Genomic DNA, 24866 nt, shown 5'->3' with positions numbered 1-24866 from the left:
GCAAGGGGCGCGGGGGCCGGTGCCGGTCTTGTCCCGGCTCCGGGGGGCGGCCGCGGCGGGGCGAAGCCGCCCGTGAGGCGTGCCGGCCTGCTGCTCGCCCCGCGCGGGCCGCGCTCAGCCCCCTCCTCCCCTGCGCAGCGCCCCGCCCCCGGCCGAGGGAAAGCATGTTCCGGTTGATGAGGGACGGGGAGCCGGAGGACCCCCTCTTCGCCATGTGAGTCGTGCGGGAACGCGCCTCTGGGGGCTGGGGGGGTGCCGGCAGGCCGGGGGGGGGGGGCAGGCGTGCCCTGCCCGAGCGGTCAGGCGGGCGGGCAGAACACAATGCAGCAGTGCGGGAGCTGGCTGGAGAGGAAGAGGAGCGGGCCTTCAGGGGGTAGCGCGGGGAATAACCCGGTTCGTGCCGGTCTGATTTCGGCGGTTGTCAGGATGCGTTCTTAGAGGGGAGCGTCGTTAAAGAAAGTAGGCCAGCGTGCCTCGTAGCTGCCTGGCAAAAAGAGGAGTAGGATGCCTAATACACCTCTTGGCTTAAGGCTTTCTTCTCAGTAAGATCCCAGTTCAAACGGGTGATGCCTACGCTCCTGCTTGTTAGTCGCTGTTCTGCGGAAGGTGAAGGAGGCTGTTAAAGGAGTTGTCAAGTTGTGAGAAACTAAATAAAGAGAAAGTCAGTGGTTTTGAAATACAAATCTTGAAATCCACCAATGCTCCCAAGAACTGTTCTTGGTGTCCCTTTTACTTGAGTATTTTTTTTCTGTCTGCAGACCAGATACTGGTTGTTATTAATAAAACTCGCTAGTTCTTGCCAAAGCGGATAAGGATTAGACTGTACTACAGTAAGAGCTTGTTTTCATTAAATATGGGACTACTATAAATTTGGTGGAATTTATGTAGGAGAAAAAAAAAGTCATTTTTATGTTTATAAAAGTGATGATAATCAAGAACTTTATCAGCTGTAAACAAATTAGCAAGAGAGGAGACCTTGTTGTCTCAGTTAGTCACAGAATGAGTGTATGTTCTTATTGATGTGGCGGGTATGAGTCTGGCTTTTATTATGCAAAGTATTTCCAGTAGAGACAGAAAAGTATTGGTTTGTGCTGGGTGCTTTTGTGATCTCAGGAAGCTATATGCCGTTCAGGTTATTCATGCTCAGGAAGGATAAATGCAGACCATAAAATGTGCAGAGAAATGCTATGGTATTTCCCAGACTCTTTACTGTGGCTGCCGTCTTTTGTGACAGTTTGTGCCTGTTCTTTCTCTCTCCTTGCTTTTCCAGCATGTATGAGTATGTACAGCCCTCAAAGTGGAGGCTACAGAAGAAAGAAAGGAAAAGCATTTAAGGACCCTAATTATTGTTTTCTTTCATTCTCACACTGAGACATGGACTTGCAAAGGCTTTGTGATCTCAGCCTTTTGCAGGTGTACACATAACATCACAGGGAAATAGCAGGTAGAGATGATTTGGGGCAGAGGGATATCAAACAGTGTCATGCCATACAGCGTATTCTGGAGGTTTCAGTCCTTGTATTTGAATGTGTTTGTGCGCAGGCACTTAAAGGGATAAAAAAACAAACAATAATTACAATTGGTATGGCCTTAGCCATGCTTAGCCCAAAAGGAGCAGAACAATGAACTGCTACCAAACAGACATCAGTTAGCACATGAGAAACAAGAAAAGAATGAGATCCGGAGGTTTTTTCCAGCCGCAGGGATTACCACACATAACGTTGAATTCTTGGGGTTCTGGATTTTCAGCTTAAAAAGTACAGTCACAATTACATCAGAGAAACTCAGTCAGAACAGGTGTATTATGCAGGGCTTTGTCTTCTGTCATCCTTTCCTCACCGTTGTTCTCCCAACCTTTTCAAAAGGGACCCTTTTGCTATCCACCGGCAGCATATGAACCGCATGTTCTCTGGAAGTTTTGGGTTCGGCCCGCTGCTTGGCATCACAGATGGGACCACACCTGGAGCGCGCCAGGCTGGCCGTAGGATGCAGGTAAAAGCGGGGTTGAGTACAGGGTAGTATTTCTTAGAAACTGGCAAGGCAGTTTTCTACCATTATCGGGTTGGGCATGCCACTTGCCTTCTTGTGTTAAATGGAAGGAAGGGAAGGCATACATGTTATTTCTCAAGGCCATAAATCAATAAAACTGGGAGTAATTTAGAAGCATTACTTCCATCTGATTTGTTAGCAGTGATACGATTTGAACCATTGTGAGACCATGGGACACTTTCTTAACTTGTGTGTTGGGTCTGAGTGTTCCCAGTTCTGTTTCCAAGAAGTGTGAAGGTGTTCTGAGGAGGATGTAGTATTTGTCTGTTGCAAGATCATCCTCTATTCTGTTTTTCTGTTGTCCTGGCAGGCAGGAGCTGTTTCACCCTTTGGGATGCTGGGCATGGTAAGTACTCGTTTTTTCTGTGCCAAGTTTGAAACTTCACAAATAGTGGCTTCATACAGAGATTCGTTAGTACTCTGTGCAACTAGTAGCTAAAACGTGGGCAAGACCGTGTGTATCTTACATGTAGTAGATGGTGAGGATGAACAGTGAGGGTGGGATGGTGTGAGGAGACCAGAATGAGCTCTGTTTGCCTTCGGATTTATAGTAAATGGAGTACTGAAGAGGGTATTGAACTGAAACTGAACGTAGCTGGCCTTTCTTGGACCTCTTGCAATGAATTGCTGTATGACTTTAGGCCTTTCGCTTGTTCCCCTCTAATGTTTTAACCCGGCCTGTGAGCTGTTTTAGAGGAGATAATCTGTTTGTATGGATGGGCTGTATCTGAACCTTGAGCAGAGAAGAGCTCTAAAGCTGTTCCAGCACAATAGTTAGTAGGAATTGGGATAGTTAATACCCAGGAAGAGCAGAAAGTTTCTGAAAAACCTCATATGTCTAAAAAGAAGCAACAGATACATTTAGAGGTCACGGAGGGACTATGACAACGTAAGGAAAAGCCTTGGCCATCGCTAGGCTGAGGTGATTATTGAACCTCCTTTGCCAAGGGTGTTGGATGGAAGAGCCAGCAGAATAATTGAGGGGAACAGGATTGGAATGAGAGAGGTGTTCTCACGTACGTACAGCCATTCTTGGAGCATGCTGATCTGTCATCTGCTGAAATAATACAGTGGAAATAGGTTATTACAGATCCAGCAGCTTCAGCTGCCTTGCAGGATTGCCTCAGCGAAAGAGGCTAGCGTCCTGGAGTTGTTCTACCTCACAAAAGGATTAATAATACAAATAGATAGACTTCAAAGGATTATAACGTTGCATGTGAGTACTGGTCTGCTGAAAACAAGAACAAGAATCTACTCGAGGAAGCAAAAATTTAAAACAAAAAATCAGCACGTTTAAACTGACATCGTAATTTTGTGTACGTATTGCGCAATTAACCTGTGAGACCTGCTGGCCCGGTATGTTACTGCAGCCTGTAGGTTTACAAGATTAAAAAATGAGGTGTTTATAGGGGAAAATAAGAAAAGCTATTACGTTAGGAAGAATATAATCCATGGAAACTCCCATGTGGTTTAAATTAATTGTTGATAGTGATGAGGTGAAAACATCCCTGAGGATGACTGTTTTATGGTTAAGTCCGCTGTTAGTTCACATCCTGAGATTTCTTCTCTTAACTTCGCTGAGTGCCTGGATTCACAAACCCCAGTTCTTCAGGAGTCAGACTCCAACTAAAAGAACACCCTTTGTCATGTCCAGGGATCTGGAGAACTAGAACATCTGGGCAATGCAACCTGAGAGAGCGGAGAGAACAGCAACTATAAATCCTCTTTTTTTCTGAACTACTTACAGAAAGGGAAAATAACAAATTGTTTTTCTTCTCTTCTTGGACATCAGTTTCATGGCCCTTGCAGACAGCTTATTGTAGTTCTTTTCTCCTGTATCCTTCCAAGCTAACTGTTCCTGTGCTCTCTTCTTTCTCAGGCAGGTGGCTTTATGGATATGTTTGGCATGATGAATGACATGATTGGGAACATGGTAAGAACCCTCAATGAATCAGTCTGTATTAAGGGGGAGTACTGAAGGTGCTCCTGCCATCCTCTCTTTTGTCTCCCCCCTTATTGTGCTGCTTTTGTGTTGGCTGCACTCAAGCTGCTAGGGTGGCGTGGCAAAGGCTGTAACTCTTGTGTGCTGACCAGGGTGAAATGACAGAGCTTTTTCTTGGGGCATACCTGCTGTGAGCGCAGCGAGGAGAAATTGGTTAGGAAGGAAGCGTGGGGGTAGACTTCTTCAGAAAGAAACAAGAAGAGCTGTTCTCCAGAAAGATGGACCCATGAGAATGACGCTCAGAATCCCAGAATGGTTTGGGGTTGGAAGGGACCTTTGGAGGTCACCTGGTCCGCCCCTCGGTTCAAGCAGGGACACTTGGAGCAGGTTGTCCAGGACCATCTCCAGGTGGCTTTTGAACATTTCCGAGGAGGGAGACCACAGAACCTCTGTGGGCAACCTAGAGTTAGAGTGCTCAGTCACCCACACAGTGAAGAAGTGCTTCCTGATGTTTAAACAGAACCTCTTGTGTTCCAGTTCGTGCCCATTGCCTCTTGTCCTGGCACTGGGCACCACTGAGAAGAGCCTGGCTCCGTCTTCATTGCATCGCTGGAAGAGCTGGACAGTCTTCCTTTTGTAATTCCCTCTTGCTTAATTGTACAGAGAGAGACGTAACTGCAATCTCTTCTTCCCTCCCTTTTCTTCTTTACGCCATTGCTCATTTCCCTTGCAGGAACATATGACAAATGGTGCTAACTGCCAGACGTTTACCTCCTCAACCGTCATCTCCTATTCCAACCTGGGTGATGGGCCCAAAGTCTATCAAGAGACCTCAGAGATGCGTTCAGCACCTGGCGGGGTAAGAGAGAGGCTACCGTGTGTCTTCCCAGCATGAGGCTGCTGGTTTTGCTGACAGTGAATAGATCTCATTCGGTGGCTCAGTGTTGGCCACCCACAGCAGTTCTGTTTTGCAGTCAGTTGTGGTTTGAGGAACGCATTGTGAGTCATTGAACCATGCTGAGGGCCATTGGGAAGGGATGGGAAGTGCTGGCGGGGGTGGGGGGGGAATCCTTTTTTTTTCCCTCATTATTTTGTTGCATCTGACATACGGGGAATGGTGGCAGTGCAACGTGACTGAAGTACTGTAGGCAAGAATCGGAGTGCCTTATGGGGCTGGGAGAATGAATTAAAACGTTGATCCTGCACACACATCTGCCCTCAGATCCGTGAGACTAGACGGACTGTAAGGGACTCAGACAGTGGCTTGGAACAAATGTCTATTGGACACCACATCAGGGAGAGAGCCCACATCATGCAGCGATCCCGGAACCATCGCACAGGTGACCAGGAAGAAAGGCAGGACTACATCAACATGGACGAAAGTGAGTACTGGCCACGTCCTCCTCCCCAGCAAACCCAGAAGCCGCTTCCCCCTTTTTTCCCCAGCTGAGCTTGTTCTTCTTTCCTTACCTAGGTGATGCAGCTGCATTTGACGATGAGTGGAGGCGAGAGACATCCCGTTTCCGGCCACAGCGGGGCCTGGATTACCGACGTCACGAAGGCACCGGTGGCCGCCGGGCCGAAGGGACGCGTCTCGCGATCCAGGGCCCTGAGGATTCTCCCTCCAGACAGTCCCGTCGGTATGACTGGTGAACCCAGAGCAGACCTTGTGGGGGGTGCAGCGTGGTCACCCCCAAATCTATCTACACACTATTGTAAGTCTTAACAGGGGTTGACTTTTTTTGTTTCTTTTTTCCATGCATGGTTGCTTCTTAGCCGTATGGACTTTCTTTTAATTGCCCCAATCCTGTAGTATTTTGTAGTGTTGGGTGGAAGTGTGTTTTCCCAAATATTGTAAAGAGCGGAGGAAGATGGGAGTTTTGAGAAAATAATGTTCTGAATGGAGAAGTGGAAACTGTCGAAGTTAGTTTTGTCATCAAGAAAAAAGTATGCTGTCAGCCAGAAGTGATGGTTGAAAAGGTATGAGATCATGTAGGACCACGATCTGTAGAGTGTTTATATTGTCATTCTGTAGAACTTAGAGAATGTTTACTGTCAAAACAGATTGAAATACAAATAAGTGCTAATGTTTGTTGTCCTGTGTTTTGAGGGTTCACTAGGATGTGATCTACTGCTTGAAAATCAGTATTTTGATCTTTAACCATCAAGTTTAAGATTGTCTTTATCTGTCTTCTGTGCTGCTTTCTAATCACCACATACTCTTTTTATGTTCTCTCTTTGTTTCCCTTCCTCCCAGGTACAGACAGTGAAACTCTGAAGCCCCTTCAAAGCTCCACTTGGACCCTCCTCAAATTTAGTATTAACCTCCTTCCCACTTAAGAATTGAAACAAAGCAACTAATCTTCTGCGTTGCTCTTTTTGCCCCGTTTGGGTGCTGCAGTGGGTCACGGAGAATCTCACTGATGTGCAAGGAACGTGTTAATTGCCCATTCCCTTTCTGCTCTCCCTTGGTTCTTTTCTGCCAGTAGTGGTGGGCATGAGGAGCTGCCACCTTGCCTCTTCCATCCTTTCCACTCTTCCTGTGCTGGGTTGGGCTGGTTCTGGAGCTTGTGTTTAGTCCCCTGTGAAAGAAAGATGAGGGAATCCTGCTAGACCCCTGTGTTAGTCCCCTCACTGGGGCAAAGGCTTCTATTCCCCTCCTGGTCCTTGGTGCAGCTATGGAGAGAGAAGCAGAAGGATGTGTGTTTTAGAGAGGTGAGGAGCAGAACAAAAGCTGGATAACCTGTGGGCCCCCCGACCTTTCTTCAATTGGCTCCCCCACTTTTTTAATTTGTGCAACTTGTAACTAGATGTTTACTGAATAAAGAAACAAACTAAAGAATTCTTGGATGGTTTTTTACTTTCTGCTAATCTAATTGTTCCTGTTGTGGAATTAGGTAACCTCTTTCGTATCCTTAGGAAATAGCTGAGTAGAAATTCGGTATCTAAGGCTTTTTGTTTTTTTTTCTATAAAGCCTTCTTGTATCGTTAAAGTGAGATAATGCTCAGTGACAACATGGAAATTGTAAAAGACCCAACAACCCGCCACTTGCAATAAGACGCTTTAATTGCTGTAGCTTCACTGCATGTTCAGGGGGAACTGTGGATGGCTTTTCTTGCTGCCTAGTCATCTGTGCAGCCCTAAACGAGGCCTCTAGGGTTCCTGTATGGCTGGGGACTATTTCCATGATTTGCTCATTATTTCTCTGCAACTGAGGCTGACAACGGTTGACATTTTTACCAGTGATCTCAACTTCAGTATTAGGTGAAGCTTGAAAAGCATTGAGAATACAGGACTAAGAAAGATCTCCTGGGTTCCTGGGCCAATTTCTTGCTCTGGCATGTACTGTTATGTAAACTATTTCATAAATTCATTTGGAACAGAACAGAGGAAATTAATCCTTGACTTGTACTTGAAAATGGTATGCCAGGGTTTTACCGTGTCTTACCATGTTGTACACTAACAGAGGGACAGACACCTCATGGAGTACTGATTGTTTTGCCCCCAAAATAGGATGCGGGACCTGGTGTATTAAAGGTTGGGGCAGAGTTGACGCGTGTTCCACCCTCCAGGGATGCACAGGGAAGAGCCTTAGCTGATGGCAGGCTCTGTCCCCACTTCTATCCCCTGTTCCATAGTAAACCCCAGCAGGAGTCTTGGTGATGGCTCAGCAAGGCCTCCACCTCTGGGGTGCAGTTGGAGAAGTCTCCAGTGTCCATAAAGGTGAGGGGAGGAGGCTTGGTTGAGACTGTGAAGTAGCTGGAGAGGGATAAGCCAGCTGTTCCCTAGAAGTGGCAGGAGTTTCTGGAGATGTCATACTCCAGGCAGGTCCTGAAGTGGGCAAGGTCACAGCAGTAGCTACACTAAAAAAAGCAGGGCTTGTTAGTGGAAGACAAGTCATCTTGGTGTTGCCAGACTGGGAGAAGAAACTGAAGCCACAGCAGCCCTCATCTCAGAGGTAGCATCAAGCTGACGCAAGATGCGACACCTGCTGTTTTGATCCTGCACAGAACCAGCTGAGCTCAGGAAGCTGCTTGCAGCATTGAGATGGTGGCGATAGCTAGCCATGAATTCCTGGCCATTCTTTGAGGTGATGTCTGAGGATAAGAATCATAGAAGTGCTTTTGGTTCGAAGGGACCTTAAAGATCATCTAATTCCAGCCCCAACCTGCATGGGCAGGGACACCTTCCACTAGAATAGGGAGGTGGACATAGTGATGGTGGGGATTCCTTTGACCTTAAAGACGCAAGGATCCTTTTCTCTAAGGGCACGGAATCCCTAATCTTGACAAAGAACAGATAGAAATGTGGCAACTGGGATGTTAATGGTGTGACCTGGTGCAGCAGCGACTCCTCACAAACTGATAGTATTGAGTAGCTGTGCATCTGTATCTCGTTTCAGCCTCTGTACCCTGCTAGGTGCCACCCTGCTAATGGATCTTGAACCATTACGTGCTCTAGCAGTTGGGGTGGGAAGGTGGGGTGACAGAAAAGGTTTACCTGGCTTCTTGAGCCTTGTTAACGGCTATACCGTCATTTCTAAGATCCCTGCCTTTTCCAGGTATGAAAGGTCTCGTGAGTACAGAGGGGAAGAATCACCTTCCTCGACCTGTTGGCACAGTATGTTAAACTCTGGCTTCAGGCAGATTGCTTTCCAAAGGGGGAACAGTACACCTCCTTTGACTCTTTCAGTCCCAGAAGCCAGTTCACCTGCTGCTCTGGGTTCTGCTGAAATCTTTTTCAACTGCTCCGGGCTGACATTGATCCAGGCACGGCAGTGCCTTTCGATCAGTGGCTTGAGGGACTGTGGAAAAGAGGAAAGAATGTGAAGGAAAGGAGAAAGGGCAGATTTGTACCTCAGTGGGAATAGATTTACTGTCTTCACTGCCTTTTGCTGACTGACTGCTAGTTGTGCTTGGGGCTTTTGCTTTCACCAGTACCCCAGTTTGATGAAAATTCGCTTACCGATTACAGATGTAGGTTATTAATCAAAAGGAAGAGAGAGCAGAGAATTGCATGGAGGCAAAAAAAAAAAAAAAAGTATGTGTGTGCACAACCATTTATTTACTCCTGTTTCTGTCTTTAGACAAGCTGTGAGAAGCCTGAAGTTGTTTTAAGAAAGCAGGTGAAGTCTGTGTGCAGAGAAGGTGCGCTGTTGTAATTGAAGTGCCTGAAAACAAGAACGCAAACACACAATCAGAAAGCCCACTTCTGATTAAACCACTACAACTTCTGCATTTAGACTGCACCGAAGTTTGTTTTTTTTTTTTTTCACGTTAACTACAGTTTCAAGTGAAAATGGTTTCCTGTTTAAAAGTAGTGGATGATTGTATCAGGGCATGCTGAAAGCCTGGGATGTCTTTTTGTGGCTACTGAAATTGTAAAAGGTGAGTTTTATCAGCTGAATGTTCATAAGTCAATGGGGCCTGATGGGATTCACCCCAGAGTACTGAAGAAATTTGTGTGTGTTATAACTGGACCCCTCTCAACAGTTTACCAAAGGTCTTGGGAGTCTGGGAAGGCACAGGGTGACTGGGAGTGAGCCAGTGTTATATCACGGTACAAGACATGCATGAGAGAAGACCCAGGAAACTACAGTCTTATCAGTTTAACCTCAGTCCCTGGAAAAGGTATGGAGAAGATCACCTCCCATTAAATCAGGTTGCTCAAAGCCCCATCCAGCCTGGCCTTGAACACTGCCAGGGATGGGGCATCCACAGCTTCTCTGGGCAACCAGTGCCTCACCACCCTCATAGTAAAGAATTTACTCCTTATATCTAATTTAAACCTACCCTCTTCTAGTTTAAAGCCATTATTCTTTGTCCTATCACTACATGCCCCAACAAAGTGTCCCTCCCCAGCCCTCCTGTAGGCCCCCTTTAGGTACTGGAAGGCCACTATAAGGTCTCCCCGGAGCCTTCTCTTCTCCAGGCTGAACAACCCCAACTCCCTCAGCCTGTCTTCGTAGGAGAGGTGCTCCAGCCCCTTGATCGTCTTTGTGGCCCTCCTCTGGACTCATTGTTAGTTGAACAGGTTCATGCCACGCTGGGTGATGACTAGTTTGACAGTAGAGCCCGTAGGGTTGTAGTGAATGGGGCTACATCTGGTCGGCAGCTGGACACCAGTGGAGCTCCCCAGGGAACAGAGAGCAGCCCAGCAGAACGGGTGCTTGTTGACAGCAGGCTCAACGTGAGCCATCAGCGTGCCCTGGCAGCCAAGAGAGCAAACTGCATTTTGGGGTGCCTTAAACACAGCAGCATAGCGCGCCGGTCAGAAGAGGTGATTCTTCCACTATGTTCAGCATAAGAAAGGTATGAATGGATGTTCCCTATATGAAAGTCAAACATAATGTTTAAGTTGCGAGGGGCATACTTCCAAATCATTTTTATCCATCTGAAGGAGACAAAATCAGTTCTCAGTCTTTATCTGGTATCTATCACCTTCAAATGAGGCTTGTCAGAGCACCAAAGCCAGGCAATTTGGCGATACTTCTGATTCTTGCTAAGGAGCAAGTAGAGCACCTGGAGCTGAGATAGAGGAGCCTGCCAGTATTACAAAAATATAAGGTTTTAAGTTTTCCATATATAAACATTTATCATGAAAATGGGAACTATTAGAGCTACTGGGAAATTTGTCCTTGAATAGTTTTGTTGGTAGCCCTGAAGCTCTGCATCTTTCACTGCACTTTTTAAAGCCGTAAAATATTGGGGAAGTAAGATGAACATGGGAAAATTAACCTTGTGCCAATATTTATAAACAGTAAATGAGATGATATCCATAGCTGTAAATCAGTTAAACTGGCATTAAGTTAAGAGAGTGAAAACGCAATTGGTTTAAAAATTAAGGTGGATGTATCCATGTTCTCATGCTGGCTTTCCCTCAGTTGTTCCTAACAACTGTCATCCTTTCTGATGCAGTCGTGGGTTGGGTTAACAAAGGCACTACAGGAACCTAAAGTTACACCAGCACGTGATATCTAGCTTGGCCATGCAGGCTTATTCTCTGATTTTTAGTGTTTATTTATTTATTTATTTATTTTAACAACAAAAGGGCCTATAATATAAATTCTAGTTTACTGGTAGATTTCAAGTAGCTAGGAGGAAAAGAGTCCCCAGAATACTAAAGTATTTCTAATAGGATGCTGTTCTGAAACTAATGCTCATTAGTAATTTGATTAATGATCTGAAAGAAGAAATTAAACCAGTGCTGATGAAGCTTTTGGGGGACACAAGGAAAGAGGGAGGTAATAAATTATGGAAAGTGATGAGATACACAGTGCAGTCCATAACCATTGGCATAGTGTTTATTTGTAAATGGTAAGTGGTTTTGGCTGCACTGAAAGCAGAAGGGCATTCATCTAGGAACATAAAGGTGTTCAAGATGGAAGACTTTTCGGAAACTCTGAAGGGACTCTAAAAAGAATTAGGGGACTGGGAGATAACCATGTAAATGAATATTACTTGCATAATTATTCAGTTGTACAGATGGGGTGCACTTGGACACATTAGCCTGGCATCACCAATAACGGAGGAGAAATTTCTTCCCTATACCACATTGCATGAACAGTGGTTTGTCTGAGAATCCTGCTCTGAGAAAGACACCAAAGATTCGAAGGAGTCAGGAAGGGAGGAACAAGGACGACTTGAAACCTGGAAATGAGGAGAGGCACCACAAAATGAAATGAACCGAAAGTCCAGTTTGAGCCTGGGCTGGCATTACTTTATGGGAATGAAGTTTCTGACAGTAGAGGGCTCTTCAACCTAGCAGAAAACCTGCAGCTCCCTAATGAGGAGGCTGGAAATGAGGTGCAGGCTTTCACTGGAGAGCGCGATCATTAGAAGATACCTGGACTGTCCAGATCTTGCTACATCAAAACCTGGATGGGGATGTCTCGAACAGAAGTCGGAGAGCAGACACGGGAACTGGGGTAGGTAGTTTTCGGGAAGCCTCATGAGAAGCCAAAGTACATGATTATATTGTTCCCATCTGGCTTTAAAAATCCATGAATCAGAGAAGAAAAGCAGGCCGGCACAGTACTAGACTGCAGGGAAGGGTGGGAAAGGGTGGGAAAACTGGTGACCTAACAGATACTTCAAAGCAGAGAGGACAAAAGACGGAGTTGCAGGAAACAGAGCTGTCTGTAGGCATGATGCTCTGTTTGGGAAATAAATGTATATTGTGAGCCTAGAGTGCGAAATCCCCCAAACAAATAGCTATCCCACAGCACAGACTCAAGTATTGGAGAACGACAAGATTTAAAATAGATCTCAGTATGGAGTCTGGGTTAAAATCACTTGTGTGATTTTGCAATGTTTATCTATTTTCCAAAGCATTCTAAAAAATTACTTAATATTATTTTTCATCCCTGATTTAAATGTAACTTTCTTTTCCTCCTGGGGGTTTTCTTTTTTAAAGACAACACTTCACAAGATATCCCCATGAGGAAACTCCACTCAGATTAGTATTAATTCCACGGTTTCCTTGCATCTGGCCGTTTTGGCTGGCTGGGTTTATAAATCCTGAAGGCACTTAATACAAGCTGGTGGGGGTGAAAGAAGATACAAAGGAACAATCATGGGATCGACACTGCCTATCTCCACCTGCTGCTGCCGTAAGCTGGAAGCAGAGATATCAGCCTCATGATATCCATCCCCTGTTATTGACAGGGAGAAGGAAAAAACAAAAACCAACAGACACATTGCCAGGCTGCATCAGAGTGTCACATAGGAAGAAGTAGATGGTCTTGAAGATGTCAATAACAGCAAAAGGGACTAAAGTTAGTAGTGCAAAGTAAAAGGCACGTACAAACTAAAGTCAAGACGGACTTAGCTGTAAGCTCTTAGCTTTAAATTGGAGCCTCTTTGATTATAAGCAGTGAAAAAAAGAAAGACTTGGGATCACCAGTAAATCATATAATAACTGTAAGCACTTGCTGCAGCATCAAGAAAGAGACAAATGCAATCCTGAAGGCATTTATAGTAGCTATAGGTATGTATTACTGCTGCTGTGCAAGATGTTGATAAGACTTGATCAGCGGACGAGAACTGTGCTTGTTTCTAGCCAAGAAAGCTTAATTTGAAGTGCAAGTAAGAGCTTGTAGGATACGACCTATGAAGAGCTCATAATATATGAGGAGACAGGTTAGGCAAAGTGAAGTCTATACACAAGGGAGAGAGATACCAGGGAGGAAAAACAGTTTAATCTAAAGCCACATTGGCACAGGAACAAGAGAATATAAACTAGCTGTGAATACATTTAAGCTGGAAACTAGACAAACTTCCTAACCACGACAGCAGTCAGGTTCTGGGGCAGCCTTCCAAGAGGACTACTGGGGACAATAAAATTAACCAGCTTTTGGCTGGCACTGGCGAAGCTTACACAAGGGACTATGACACGGTACCAGCAGCAGGAAGAAATCACACCCGGTCACTGGGAGTCTCCTCCTCCATCCTGCTCCTTCCAAACAGATGGATTGTCTTTCTTCCTGCATCCTGAAGCTGTTGCTAAATGCTTCAGAGGTCAATGCAAGGAATCCCACAAGGAGACAGGGCAAGGGCTTCCCAGAAACATATTTTCCTGATCTGAAGGGGATGTGGCTTCACTTGTGCTTTGGCGCAGGAGGGCCTAGAGCTGCTTTTAACACACGCATAAATGCTACAATAATTCTGGACGTTTGTGTTATCCATGTGAGGTTCACAGTTCGTGAATCCAGCTGACATTTTGGTGCTAAATGAATTGCTAACCAGCGATTTCTGGCAGCCACTTTGAGACACACCGGCCCATCCATTCTCCAAAAGACAAACATGAGTAACCTTTCATATGTCTCATTTGGGGAATGGAGACAAGGACAAGCCTCAGCAACCCCAGCAAACAGCCCGGAGCCCTACTGGGAGCTGTTGAGCAAAGAACCCACCTCTGCCTCTGGAGCTCCTTGAGCTCAGGGCAGACGGGGCAGAGGCAGGTGCTGAGACCTTGGTGCAACCCAGAGCCGCTGCAGGGACTTCCCAGACTTTGTGTCTCTTACCTGGACCCCCCAGCCCCTGCCACAGCCTTCCTTTTCGCATCCCGCTCCAGGCTGAGCCCACAGCTCCCCAAGGACCTCCCCAGGTATTTCCAAGCTCCTGGCTGAAGCTGTTGATGCCCAGAGCTGCAGGAGCATGTCGCTGCAGCTGGCAGCAGGAGCCACAGCCGGTGGTTTCTGCAGGCAGAAAGGGTGGCAGGCAGCTGTGCTGCAGTCCTGCAGCTTCCAAAGGGCCACTCCGGGGCATGGTGCTCTACCAGAACAGGAGCAGACAGCTCCTTGGTAAAAAAATTGTTCCCTGGTCATGCAGTAAGGAGAATTGCTGCCATTAACCCTGCCTCCTAATAAAAACCCACGGTTGCTTCTCGTCATAGGAGATGGAGGTATCTGGCAAAATCCAGACATCGCTCTCCACAGTCAGGTGTAAATTGGGAGGAGGAGGGATGGAGCAATTCAGCCCCCGTCCAAGTTGCTGCCCTCTCCCCTTATTTAAACCCAGATGTGCAAGTCCTACATATAATGCACAAAGAGGGCTGCAGTGAATGACTGCTCAACCGGCCTTACGCTCTCCGTGCCAGGGCCGCCAGAGTTCCTGCTCCCAGAGCTGGGACTCGCACATCTCTTCATGCCTTCCCCTCTACAGCCCACTGAACCTCATCCTTTTGCCTGTGCTTTGGCTGTCACGTGTCCAGATATTTCTGTCCTGCTCTGCTCGGGGCCTTTCTCTTCTTTGGGAGAAAACAGGGTTAAAAACACAAAGATGACATTTAAAATTAAAATGAAAACTTATAATAATAATGCTCGGTACTTATCTCACTCTTGCCATCTTCAAAGTGATTTACAAATGTTAACTAATTAATTAATCTCCGCATCCTCCCTGACTGAAATTCAAAGTCAAGGCTGAAGTGAACAGGAAAATAAAAAGCATGGTTTTCAGGTGAAGGGCAAAGCGAAACCTCTGCTCCTGCCTGCTATTTGCCATCAGGCAAGGCAATTTGCAGCCATATTTTCATTCTACACCAAGCAGCTCTCATTTATTTTTCAGTCATACAAAAGGTCTAAAGTAATTTTATCTGCTACTATCTGCCTTCTTTTTCTTTATCTCCCCTGTTAGCCCCTCCATCCACGACCAGCCCTTCCCAGGGAGCGGGCGATTTCGATGCGCACAGACATCACTGCCTCTCCCAGACACTTGGAAATGCGGAGAGCACGGTGACCTTCCCCACCGAGAAAAACAGCTGAAGGTGACGTGATGCAGAGGGAAGAAGGCTCAAAATAATTTAAACAAAAGCCGAAGGTGTAGTCACAACCCCTTGCTGCGTTTTATGGAAAGCAGGACTCATCAAGTAAACTCACTACTTCTGCCAATTAGTCAGACATCTATAGGAGACAAACCTCTGCGCTCCTGCGGGCAGATTCACATTTCATGCCTGGACAAAGTTCAGGGCCTTCTGTTGTCCCATTAATTTTTTGGTGGTTTGCTCACACGCGGAAACCCAGGTTTGGGGAATCAAATGTTAGTATTGGCACAAAGTGAGAGGCAGAACTGCGTGGGGGCAGCAGTCACAATGTCAGTGTACATCAGCTTACGCTGTCACAGAGCCACCACGCAGCGTGACACTCGCAGCTGGCTGACTCTGCTCCAAGGCAGTTTCGAGGATGCATGCTCCGAAGAACCTGATGGCTTTTTCAGGGCACCTCACAGCAGCCAATTTCAGTGATTTTTTTTTTTTTTTTACAGACAGACTCTTAGTATCACCCAGGAATGGGTTAAGCAACACCTCGTCTATGAAAACCCACACAGATGGCCATTAGCTGTGTTACTGTTATTTCTTTATCAGACAAGTCTGCATACCACTTTCCATTTTGTCCAGGATCGGTGGGCACATACTACTGCCACAAATAGGATCTTTTTTCCTCAGTGTCTGCAGCTACCTCCAAGAATCCCTGAAAAGCACCTCCTTTAAATGTTCTGGATGCAAAGCAATTACACAAGAAACTCTTTAAATAAGATTTATATTTCATCCCTGCATTACAGACGTGCTCATAGAATCATAGACTGGCTTGGGTTGGAAGGGACCTTAAAGAATCCCTTCCAACACCCCTGCCATGGGCAGGGACACCTCCCACCAGACCAGGCTGCCCAAAGCCCCATCCAGCCTGGCCTTGAACACCTCCAGGGATGGGGCATCCACAGCTTCTCTGGGCAAACAGTGCCTCACCACCCTCATTGTAAAGAATTTCTTCCTAGTATCTCATCTATATCTCCCCTCTTTTAGTTTAAAACCATTACTCCTTGTCCTGTCACTACACCCCCTGACAAAGAGTCCCTCCCCAGCTTTCCTGTAGGCCCTCTTTAGGTACTGGAAGGCCACTGTAAGGTCTCCCCGGAGCCTTCTCTTCTCCAGGCTGAACAACCCCAAATCCCTCAGCCTGTCTTCATAGGAGAGGGGCTCCAGCCCCTTGATCATCTTTGTGGCCCTCCTCTGGACATGCTCTAACAGGTCCATGTCCTCATGCTGGGGGCCCCAGAGCTGAATGCAGCACTCCAGGTGGTGTCTCACAAGAGCAAAGGGGGAGAATCACCTCCCTCACCCTGCTGGCCGTGCTTCTTTTGATGCAGCCCAGGATACAGTTGGCTTTCTGGGCTGCAGGAGCACATTGCCAGCTCATGTTGAGCTTCTCATCAACCATCACCCCTAAGCCCATCTCATCAGAGCCGTCCTCAGACCATTCTCCACCCAGCCCAGATTTGCACTTTGGATTGCCCCAGCCCAGTTGCAAGACCTTGCACTCGGCCTTGTTGAACTTCAAAACGTTTGCACAAGCCCAGCTCTCACGCCTGTCAATGTCCCTCAGGATGGCGTCCCTCCTCTTCTGTGTATTGACCGCACCACACAGCTTGGTGTCAGTGGCAAACTTGCTGAGGGTGCACTCGATCCCACCTTCACTGTCACCGACAAAGATATAAAACACCGCCGGTCCCAGTACTGACCCCTGAGGAACACCACTAGTTACTGATCTCCACCTGGACATTGAGCCATTGACCACAAACAACTCTTTGAATGCAACCATCCAGCCAATTCCTTACCCACCAAGTGGTCCATCCAACAAATCCACGTGTCTCCGATTTAGAGACAAGGATATTGTGCAAAGCATTTGACACTGTCCCACACAAGCCCAGGTAGGTGATGTCAGTTACTCTTCCCCTATCCACCAGTGCTGTAACTCCATCGTGAAAGGCCACCGGGTTCCAACAGAATCTATTATTCTAACAGAGCTAATGTGGCACTTCCTTTTGGAAGGGGAAGTATTTTGAAGGTACTGCACCCAGAAGCGGGGCAGGGACTCTCACTATCATGGTTTATTTTGGAATATCCAAAATCAGTATATGAGACAGAGAGACACCACCACAGGAACACAAGTCTGTATAGATATGTCCATAGATCTATATTTTTATTGTTTTATATATATTTATAATATATTTATATATTTTTAAAAGAATCCCTTCAAAAACTACCCTCCCACCTAGCAAAACAAAGTTTAAACAACCAAAGATGGCAGCTGCATCCTGGAACAAAGTGTCCCAGGGGTCTCATAGAGCCAAAATGATTGCTGAGCACCAGTGCACTCTTTCCAAGCTTCTGTGATGCCCTACAGATGCAAAGGTGACTGATGGACTTTTATGGCTCTTTAAATTTACCTGTCAGAAGACAGGGAGAGAGAAAGAAACACATGAGCGTGATGATGGGAGCCTGAGGGGCAGGGGAAACAGCAACGCATTCAATTGGAAGCTTAGTGTGTGAAATGCTATGATGAAGAAGAGGGAAGCACTGCCTGGAAACGAAGTAAAGGAGATAGGAAAGAGAACAAACATGCAGAAGAATTAGTTGGCAAGATGGATCTCAGAGATGAGCTCAGAAGCATCACACTTGGGACCCTTGCTACCCCTCCATCCCCCAAGTCTCTTCCTCCTACCCTCCCAGTTGTGAAGGGAGATCCAACTAGTTTGATTTAGACCAAATCTTCGCACTGCCCCGGAGCCTGTGGAGAGAGGGAAAAAAAAAAAGAAATCAGACTGAACACTAAATTTCATGCCTGACTTCCTCTTCTAAATGTACACAGAGAAGAGCAGCTGACATTCTTTGTGAGAGAAGAAGAGAACACAAGGAAGGCTTATGAACTCGGCTTCAGTTAAAGAGCTGCAGAGACTTCCCTCCAAGTCAGCAGGAGGCAGAAGTCTGCTGGGACCATCCCACATCCAGGGAACACAGACCCCTGCAGTCCCTGACCTTACTGCTTTGTAACAGAACTGCCCTGAATGCGCACAGACAGTGGCTATATTTGTTTGCCACCACTCCTCACCCTTTGGCTTTGGAAGTTTTCTTGCTGGCCTGGCGCTGGTTGGTGCCAGGGGCTGGCTCCCTGAGCTCTGTTAGGTGCTGTTCCGGGTCTTGGGACGTAGCTGCTGCAGCAGCTGCTGTTGTCACTTTAATTGTCTTCTTCAGATTTGCTACCTGAAACAACAATAAAACAAGAACCGAGGAATTTCCCCATTTTTATTTTTTATTTTTTAAGAGCTGCAAACACAGGTCAAAGTGCTAACAGCTGCCCAGACCTTGGCACTGCAGAGGAGCGTTTAGCTGATTTAGGGTTCTTCAGGCACAACCACGCAGGGGGTTGCAACCTCATTTAAACAATGACTGTAACAATGACCAAATACTGGTTCCAGTCATTTTTAGTGAGGGGTACTAGCAGCTCCCTCCTCAGCCCACTCACCTCGCTCTCTATCTGCTGCTTAAGTGCCAGCTGTTGCTCTTTGTGTTGGTTGGCTCGGCTAACCTGTTCTTCGATGCCAGACAAGACAACTTCACAGCCCTGGCACCTGTAGAGAAGAGGTAAAGCTGAACAGGACAGGTAATGTATACTGCACAGAAAAACAAAAAACAAAAAACAACAACAACAACAAAAAAAAAACCATGAAAGATGACAAATTTAACTCTATAGAGACCAAACAGCCTTGAAGGTGATGGCTACACCAGGTAGGGAAGGCACAGGAGCAGCAGTCCAATGTAATAATATAGTGCCATTATTACCTGGGAGGGGGACAAATAACAAAGTCACACTGAGTTAGGAGCTACAGATGTATACTCAGAAAGCCTCCTGCTGGCAGCCAGGACTGGTTGCAAAGGTCGCTGCAGTTTTCTCACCCCTCCAGCATGGAGAAATTTGGAAAATTATTTTCCACTGCGAGATGGGAAAGGGGATAGAGAAGGCCATCTTACTACACTACCCCCAAGAACACACAGAGGACCTGGTGAAGCCCCTGACCACTCCTGCGACCTTTTTAGGTGTTAGTATGGGGGGGCTTCCTCCTCACCACTCCTGCAATGTGCGGGTGATGGTGCTTAGCTCCTCCCTCCGGATGTCCCTCCCAATGCTGTAATCCACCTCCAGGCGCTGGTTCCGCTGATCCAAGCTCCCTCGCAGCACATCTGCGTACACAGCCTCAATCACAAGGTCCTCCAGTTGCCGGACATTCTTCAACTGTAGCTGCTCCAGCAGCACTGAATAGGGGATGCACTGTGGAAACATGACAGTAACTAGCATGAGGTAATCCCAGAAGAACGAGAACTAGGGGTAAAATAGGGGCATTACCTTGATCTTGGCAGCCAGAGTGACGACTGACAGGTGCCTCAATTTATTCTTCTGAGCCTCTGTCAAGGGAGGGAGGTTTGCTGCTTCAGCTATCGCCAAAGGGAAAAACAGGTGTTAGAATTTATGCCTCATCTTCCATTTCCCAGTCCTGCGACAGAAGCGCCTGCACCGTACCCATTTCTTAGAGCTTCTGCACAGCAATCCCCAAAGCAACACTTTGTCTTGGTAAGCTATCACCGTTAAATCACAGCCCCAAAGACCTTTTCCTGAGCAGCCTTTCCGTGCCTTATTTATGGCGGTCTCCACATCCCAGCGGGTACCTAAGTCTTCCCCCCCTCCCTCCAAAACATCCCTGCCAAGACGTTCTTGGAAATTCCCCGTGCAGCGTTAATTATTGCCAGGTCTGCACCAGTCTCAGGCCCACGGTGGGGGGGGGGGGGGGGGGGGTCACAATCCTGCCGGGCTGGAGGCACACGGGTGCTGTGCGGGGCCCAGGGCTGGTGTAGGGCCCAGGACAGGCGAGGGGCCCGTGCTCACCCAGGTAGTCGGCGTAGGTGCCGTAGGCGAAGATGGTCAGGAGGCGGAAGACGGGCGAGAACTCGCTGTCGGCCAGCTGCGGGACAGAGGGGTCGGGTCAGGCCCCGAGGGGCACGGGGCCGGGCCGCGGGCGCTGCCGGCGGCGGGTCGGGGCGGGCCTCACCTCCCGCACGGCCGGCATGTCCAGCAGCTCCCCGAAGACGTAGATGCCCGGGGCCTCCAGCACCTGGTGGATCAGGCTGGCCAGGGCGGCGCCGCGGGCGGCCTTGGCGAGCAGCAGGAACTGCTCCTGGCTCTGCCCCGTCACCTTCCCCTCGGCCGCCATGCCGCTGCCGCCGCCGCCGCCACCGGCACCCGCGGGGCTCGGCACGGCCCCGCCGCGATCGCTCCTCAACGCAGGCCCCGGCCCCGCCGCCGGGAGCCACCCCCTGCCCGCCCCGCCGCGGCTCCTCCGCCGTCGCAAGCGGCCGCTTCCGGGTGTGGCGCCGCCTCCTCCTCCTCCTCCTCCTCCTCCTCCTCCTCCTCTGCCTCTCCGCGGCCCGGGCGCCGCCTGCGGGCCGCATCCCTCGCCCCGAGCCGCGCACCGGCCCGCGGGTGGCTGTGCCTGACAGGAACGCGGGGCCCCGAGCTCGTCTCGACATCCGCGTGTGGTGCCCCGGCCCTTTCCCTGGGTCCCCTCGAGTCTGAGTTTCTGATGTTGGTGGCCGCAGGAGCCGCTCACTGCTCACAGTGTGGCCGACACACATCACATCACTGCTCTGGGGCAGGAGGGAGGTGGCCAGGGAAGTGGGGGAAGGCTGTGAGTCTCTGTCCTCAGAGGTGGCAGGGTCTGGGCTTCTCCATACAGCCGGAGTAAAGGAGGTGGCCTTACAGGGCTGAATCAGGGCTGTGAAGGCAGGTTACAGGGCAGCATTAACAACAGGAACAGCTGTCACCTTCCTACTTTCACTTCTCTGATCCTTTACTTAGGTGCAGTCCACCACGCCCTTACACCTGATGCATTCATTCACCTACACCGGCACAGAGTGCATGCAGATCAGGTTAAAGTGTAGCCCTGCTGATCTGTCGTGTTTATTACTCTCTCCCCCACCCCCTTGCCAGCTCCTTCCATCTCAGTTTTATCTCTCTATCGATCTGTTTCTCTCACACTCTCTGACACGCTTGCTGCCTTTCATTATTAGTCAGATAAAGTCAGGCAGCCTGAGCATCCCAGCTACAGCAGCCTCCCTCCATTCTTTTCCTCCACTTGGGCCCTATGTGCTGCGTGCACGGACCCCACGTCTTTTTCCCGCTCCTTCTTCATCCTGCGTGGAGCTAAAACAAGGGCAAAGAATGAATCACATCCTGAGCTCACTAAATAAGAAGGCTATCATCTTAAAATATGCGAGCTCTCATGAGAGCACAGTAACTTACCCGTAACTTAGCAAAGTCTTTGCCTCATCCCTAGGTCAGAGTAGTGGGTATTGGGATTAAATTCCAGACTCCTGGAGTCATTACGTCCCGTGCTTCCATTTCATTTTGCTAAAAAAAAAAACCACACAAGTGCCTATCTTTATGGTTACAGGGAAATTTTGAAATGAGATCTTTGTGTAACCTAAAGAGTCAACAGTAGGAAGCAAAGGGTGCAGATGGAAGTAAGCCTTTATTGCATTTCAAAATTTTCAGATAGAAAATCTCATAATACCGTGAGGTTGTGGGTTATTATTTATGAGTGTTTGGGATTTCTAGTCCTCTCTGCAACTACCTCTAGCATCACCCTTCTCTTCTTCCCAGAATGAAAGCCCCGCTCTCTCCTTGCTGTAGATCCACCTTCTCTCCTATGCCTTCACTGCCCCACTTTAAAGCCCGCAGAGCCATGCTGTATCATTCTGGGTTGTTTCTCTCTTTACCACTGCAGAATCCAAATAACTTGTCAACACGCTGATGGTATTTTTTCTCCAGCCCTTCTCCAAACATATCCAGGGTCACATCTTCTGAGATGATTTTTCACAACTCTCTGCAAACACCACAGGCTCCTAGGCAAAAGTCTTGTAAGGACAAGGGAGCGAATCTCTTTGGGCAGCAACATGACACGGAAGGGTTTTTACCCTGTAACCTGTACTAGGTTAATGCACACAGGGTCGTAAGACCTGTACCTGGTTACACATAGGGCAGTGCAACACCAGTTGCTTACAGAGGCGTATAAAAGGAGGGTAACTGCACAGTAACTCTTCTTTCTGTATGCTCTCACAGCCTGCAGGATTTTGCAGACCAGGAACTCCCTTCCAGACAGGCTTCCAGTCATGATTCAAAGACTCCAGAAGAGAGAGGACCTTTCCCTTCACGTGGTAGGTTGTTCCTGTGATTATTAATCACTCTTCATTGTCTGTCTCTTGTTATTCTCTGCCAGAATACCTGGTATACTTTTCCTCAGGAAGGAAATCATACTACAGTCAGGTCATGTCTCTTTTTGCCTTTTGATAAATTAAACAGGTTGACCTCATTAAATTACAGAGATCTCCAGCCTCTGGATCATGTCTGATTCAAAATTATTTTTAAACCACAGACCATGAAGCAGTGAATGGTTTCCCAGCATGGGGCCCACCCAAATCACAAAGAGAGGTCTCCTCACTTCTGCTGCTTAGTCCTGTCATTGCATGGTTAGGCACCATGTCAGATCCATTGCTGTGGCCTGTCCCACTGGGATTTTCTGTCTGATATGATCCCTAAATCCTTTTCAGATCACCTCTTTTGGGGACTGAAAGATGTTCCCTGCGGACATGGACATATCTACCCTGCGGACATCTTTTCCTGTTCAGAGCCATACAATTTGCTTTCAGTTGTCTTACAAGAAGTTTTATGAGAATGACCACCTTACTGAATACAGCAGATCATTCTGTGCTGGTCCTAACCTCATTATTTTTAACACCCTAATAATATTTGTGTCCTCAGAAAACTGTGTCAGAATAAACTGTATCTATTCACCAAGCACTGAATAAAGTGTTGACTCATACCTGACCCGGGACTCATTCCTGGGTATCCACATAATAAAGACCTCCATTCAGTGGTGGACTTCCAGGGGCAGCCTCCTTTGCATGTGGTAAAACGTGGTTAATCAATTCACTTAATCTCCTGCTCCGTTAATATTGCATAATGCTATTTTTTTCTCACCAGAATGCTTTGGGATATTAATGCCTCCAGGAGCCTAGATAGATCTAAGCCATCACCTTTTCCAAAAAAAAATACATAGTCACATCAAAGACTGACAAGAACAAAACAAGTTTATGCAGCAAGATCAGTTTCCTCCAAATCAGACTGATTGGCATTAGCTGGAGAATCTCATATCAGCTCCTCTCTTGCCTTGAAATGTTCAGGTCTTCTGTTTGCTCTTTACAAATACCGGCACAGCGCTGCTCTTCTCTAGCCTTCTGGGAAGTCTCTGATATTCCAGAGCTTATTATAACCAGTGGTTTTGTGAGCAACAGGACCGAGGAACCTGGCTTCTGTTTGGATGCGTTGCCTATATTTTCTATATTTCCCACCGCCATGCCTTCGACCAGGGTATCTTGATGACACCCTTTCTGCAGCCTGCCACAGCTGCGAGTCCTTTCCCCTTGCCCGTAGTCTGTGTCACTGGGCTACTTGTCCAGTGCTCTCTGACATACACAGCTTTCTCCATATTTTCTGCTTAATTTATTTTGGCCTGGTGGCTCGACTTCTCTGACCGGTGGGGTTTTGCCCAGCAGCGTGGCTACGGGCTCTCCTCCAGCACAGTCACTGGCAGCATCTCTCCTCTGTCAGGCTGCCAGTTTTTAGTCAACTTACTGGAGCTTATTTACCTTTCAGACTCTGTTTCTTTTGTCAGACCTGGCTGAACACGGCCCATGGCAACTGACAGACAAGCAGATGGACAGACAGATAGCAGGGCAACTGTAGAGGCCTCACTGCCCTCAGGACACAATGCTAAATAAGAACAGCAGTGGTCCACTTGGCCTCAGGACTCTGGTGGAAATGATCTGTACACAATGACTGTGCCACACAGAAATAACAGCCTTGTGTCCTTCCCAGTTAAGATGGGGCAGGAAGGTAATTCTTTGTCCTCATTGATCCTTGTACAAATCCTGGCCAAATATACAGCAGAGAGAATTTTTACACTTCCATCTTTTTTCCATCACTACACCACCTTAACATGAACACCCTCAGAGTAATACTTCATGCTTAACATCACTCTCGTTATCCTCTTTCCACAGCTATCCACCTGCACCTCTGGCAGCCCACTTGACTCCATCTCTTCACTCAGATTTCCCTGTAATTTCTTGCTAGCTTTCCTTTGAGCCCACCCCATCCAAAGTACCTCATTTCACCACTCTGCTGGTCCAAACCTGTGCTCTGAAACAAGCATGCCTTTCCCTTTATGTCCTGATGTAAGTGTGACATCAGCCCTTGTGCTCGCCGTTCCTGTCACCTCGATGGCTTTCCTGACTTCCCTCGCACCTCCCAGGGTCTCCTTGGTCCCTACAGCACCTTTCTCCTCCTCATTCTCTTCCCTGTCTCTGGCTCCTTTTGCTTCCTCCTGCAGTTTTGCTCTTCAGGGGGATTTTCAGTGTTTGCGTCATCTGGATTTTTGCCCTTTAACTGACCTTTCCCCAGTTGAATTTTCTCATCTGTTTTGTGCTTCC

The 24866-nt window shown here is 47.6% G+C and overlaps 2 protein-coding genes and 1 long non-coding RNA gene across 4 annotated transcripts; 2 read left to right on the top strand and 1 right to left on the bottom strand.

Annotated features, from left to right (window-relative positions):
• The first annotated feature begins 6 nt into the window (after nt 1–6).
• MLF2 (myeloid leukemia factor 2) lies at nt 7–6833 on the top strand. 2 transcript variants are annotated; one of them, XR_004782340.2, is made up of 8 exons: nt 7–214; nt 1866–1992; nt 2360–2395; nt 3929–3982; nt 4725–4850; nt 5214–5373; nt 5466–5706; nt 6249–6833. XR_004782340.2 is itself a non-coding variant. In XM_035571577.1 (7 exons), exons 1-7 carry the CDS (start codon nt 165–167, stop codon nt 5642–5644), a joined length of 732 nt encoding a protein of 243 aa, XP_035427470.1. In that variant the 5' UTR covers nt 7–164; the 3' UTR covers nt 5645–6833. The 2 variants fall into 2 exon arrangements, 1 of the variants encoding a protein (XP_035427470.1); XM_035571577.1 differs by having other exon boundaries at nt 5466–6833.
• Nucleotides 6834–17442: 10609 nt separating this feature from the next.
• On the bottom strand, nt 17443–20653 carry COPS7A (COP9 signalosome subunit 7A). The gene is made up of 7 exons (XM_035571571.2): nt 20372–20653; nt 20209–20284; nt 19672–19760; nt 19394–19596; nt 18793–18898; nt 18379–18530; nt 17443–18057 (listed from the first exon to the last, which is right to left on the bottom strand). Exons 1-7 carry the CDS (start codon nt 20531–20533, stop codon nt 18018–18020), a joined length of 828 nt encoding a protein of 275 aa, XP_035427464.1. The 5' UTR covers nt 20534–20653; the 3' UTR covers nt 17443–18017.
• Nucleotides 19505–23197, top strand: LOC126913132 (uncharacterized). Its single transcript, XR_007707714.1, has 4 exons — nt 19505–19626; nt 19818–19896; nt 22441–22535; nt 22929–23197. It is a non-coding gene; the product is annotated as an uncharacterized LOC126913132 (long non-coding RNA).
• The last annotated feature ends 1669 nt before the right edge of the window (nt 23198–24866 follow it).

The sequence above is a fragment of the Cygnus atratus genome, chromosome 1 (genome assembly GCF_013377495.2).
Source record: "Cygnus atratus isolate AKBS03 ecotype Queensland, Australia chromosome 1, CAtr_DNAZoo_HiC_assembly, whole genome shotgun sequence".
NCBI lineage: Eukaryota > Metazoa > Chordata > Aves > Anseriformes > Anatidae > Cygnus > Cygnus atratus.
This window is presented reverse-complemented; position numbering and strand designations above follow the sequence as displayed.

Excerpts from the sequence above, each read along its gene's own strand:
- MLF2 (XM_035571577.1), top strand. The coding sequence starts at position 165 with ATGTTCCGGTTGATGAGGGACGGGGAGCCGGAGGACCCCCTCTTCGCC. Across the intron at positions 3,983-4,724 it reads ATGACATGATTGGGAACATG|GAACATATGACAAATGGTGC; the intron begins GTAAGAACCCTC and ends TTTCCCTTGCAG. Across the intron at positions 5,374-5,465 it reads CTACATCAACATGGACGAAA|GTGATGCAGCTGCATTTGAC; the intron begins GTGAGTACTGGC and ends TTCCTTACCTAG.
- COPS7A (XM_035571571.2), bottom strand. The coding sequence starts at position 20,533 with ATGGCGGCCGAGGGGAAGGTGACGGGGCAGAGCCAGGAGCAGTTCCTG. Across the intron at positions 20,285-20,371 it reads ACATGCCGGCCGTGCGGGAG|CTGGCCGACAGCGAGTTCTC; the intron begins GTGAGGCCCGCC and ends TCTGTCCCGCAG. Across the intron at positions 18,531-18,792 it reads AGCAGCAGATAGAGAGCGAG|GTAGCAAATCTGAAGAAGAC; the intron begins GTGAGTGGGCTG and ends TTGTTGTTTCAG.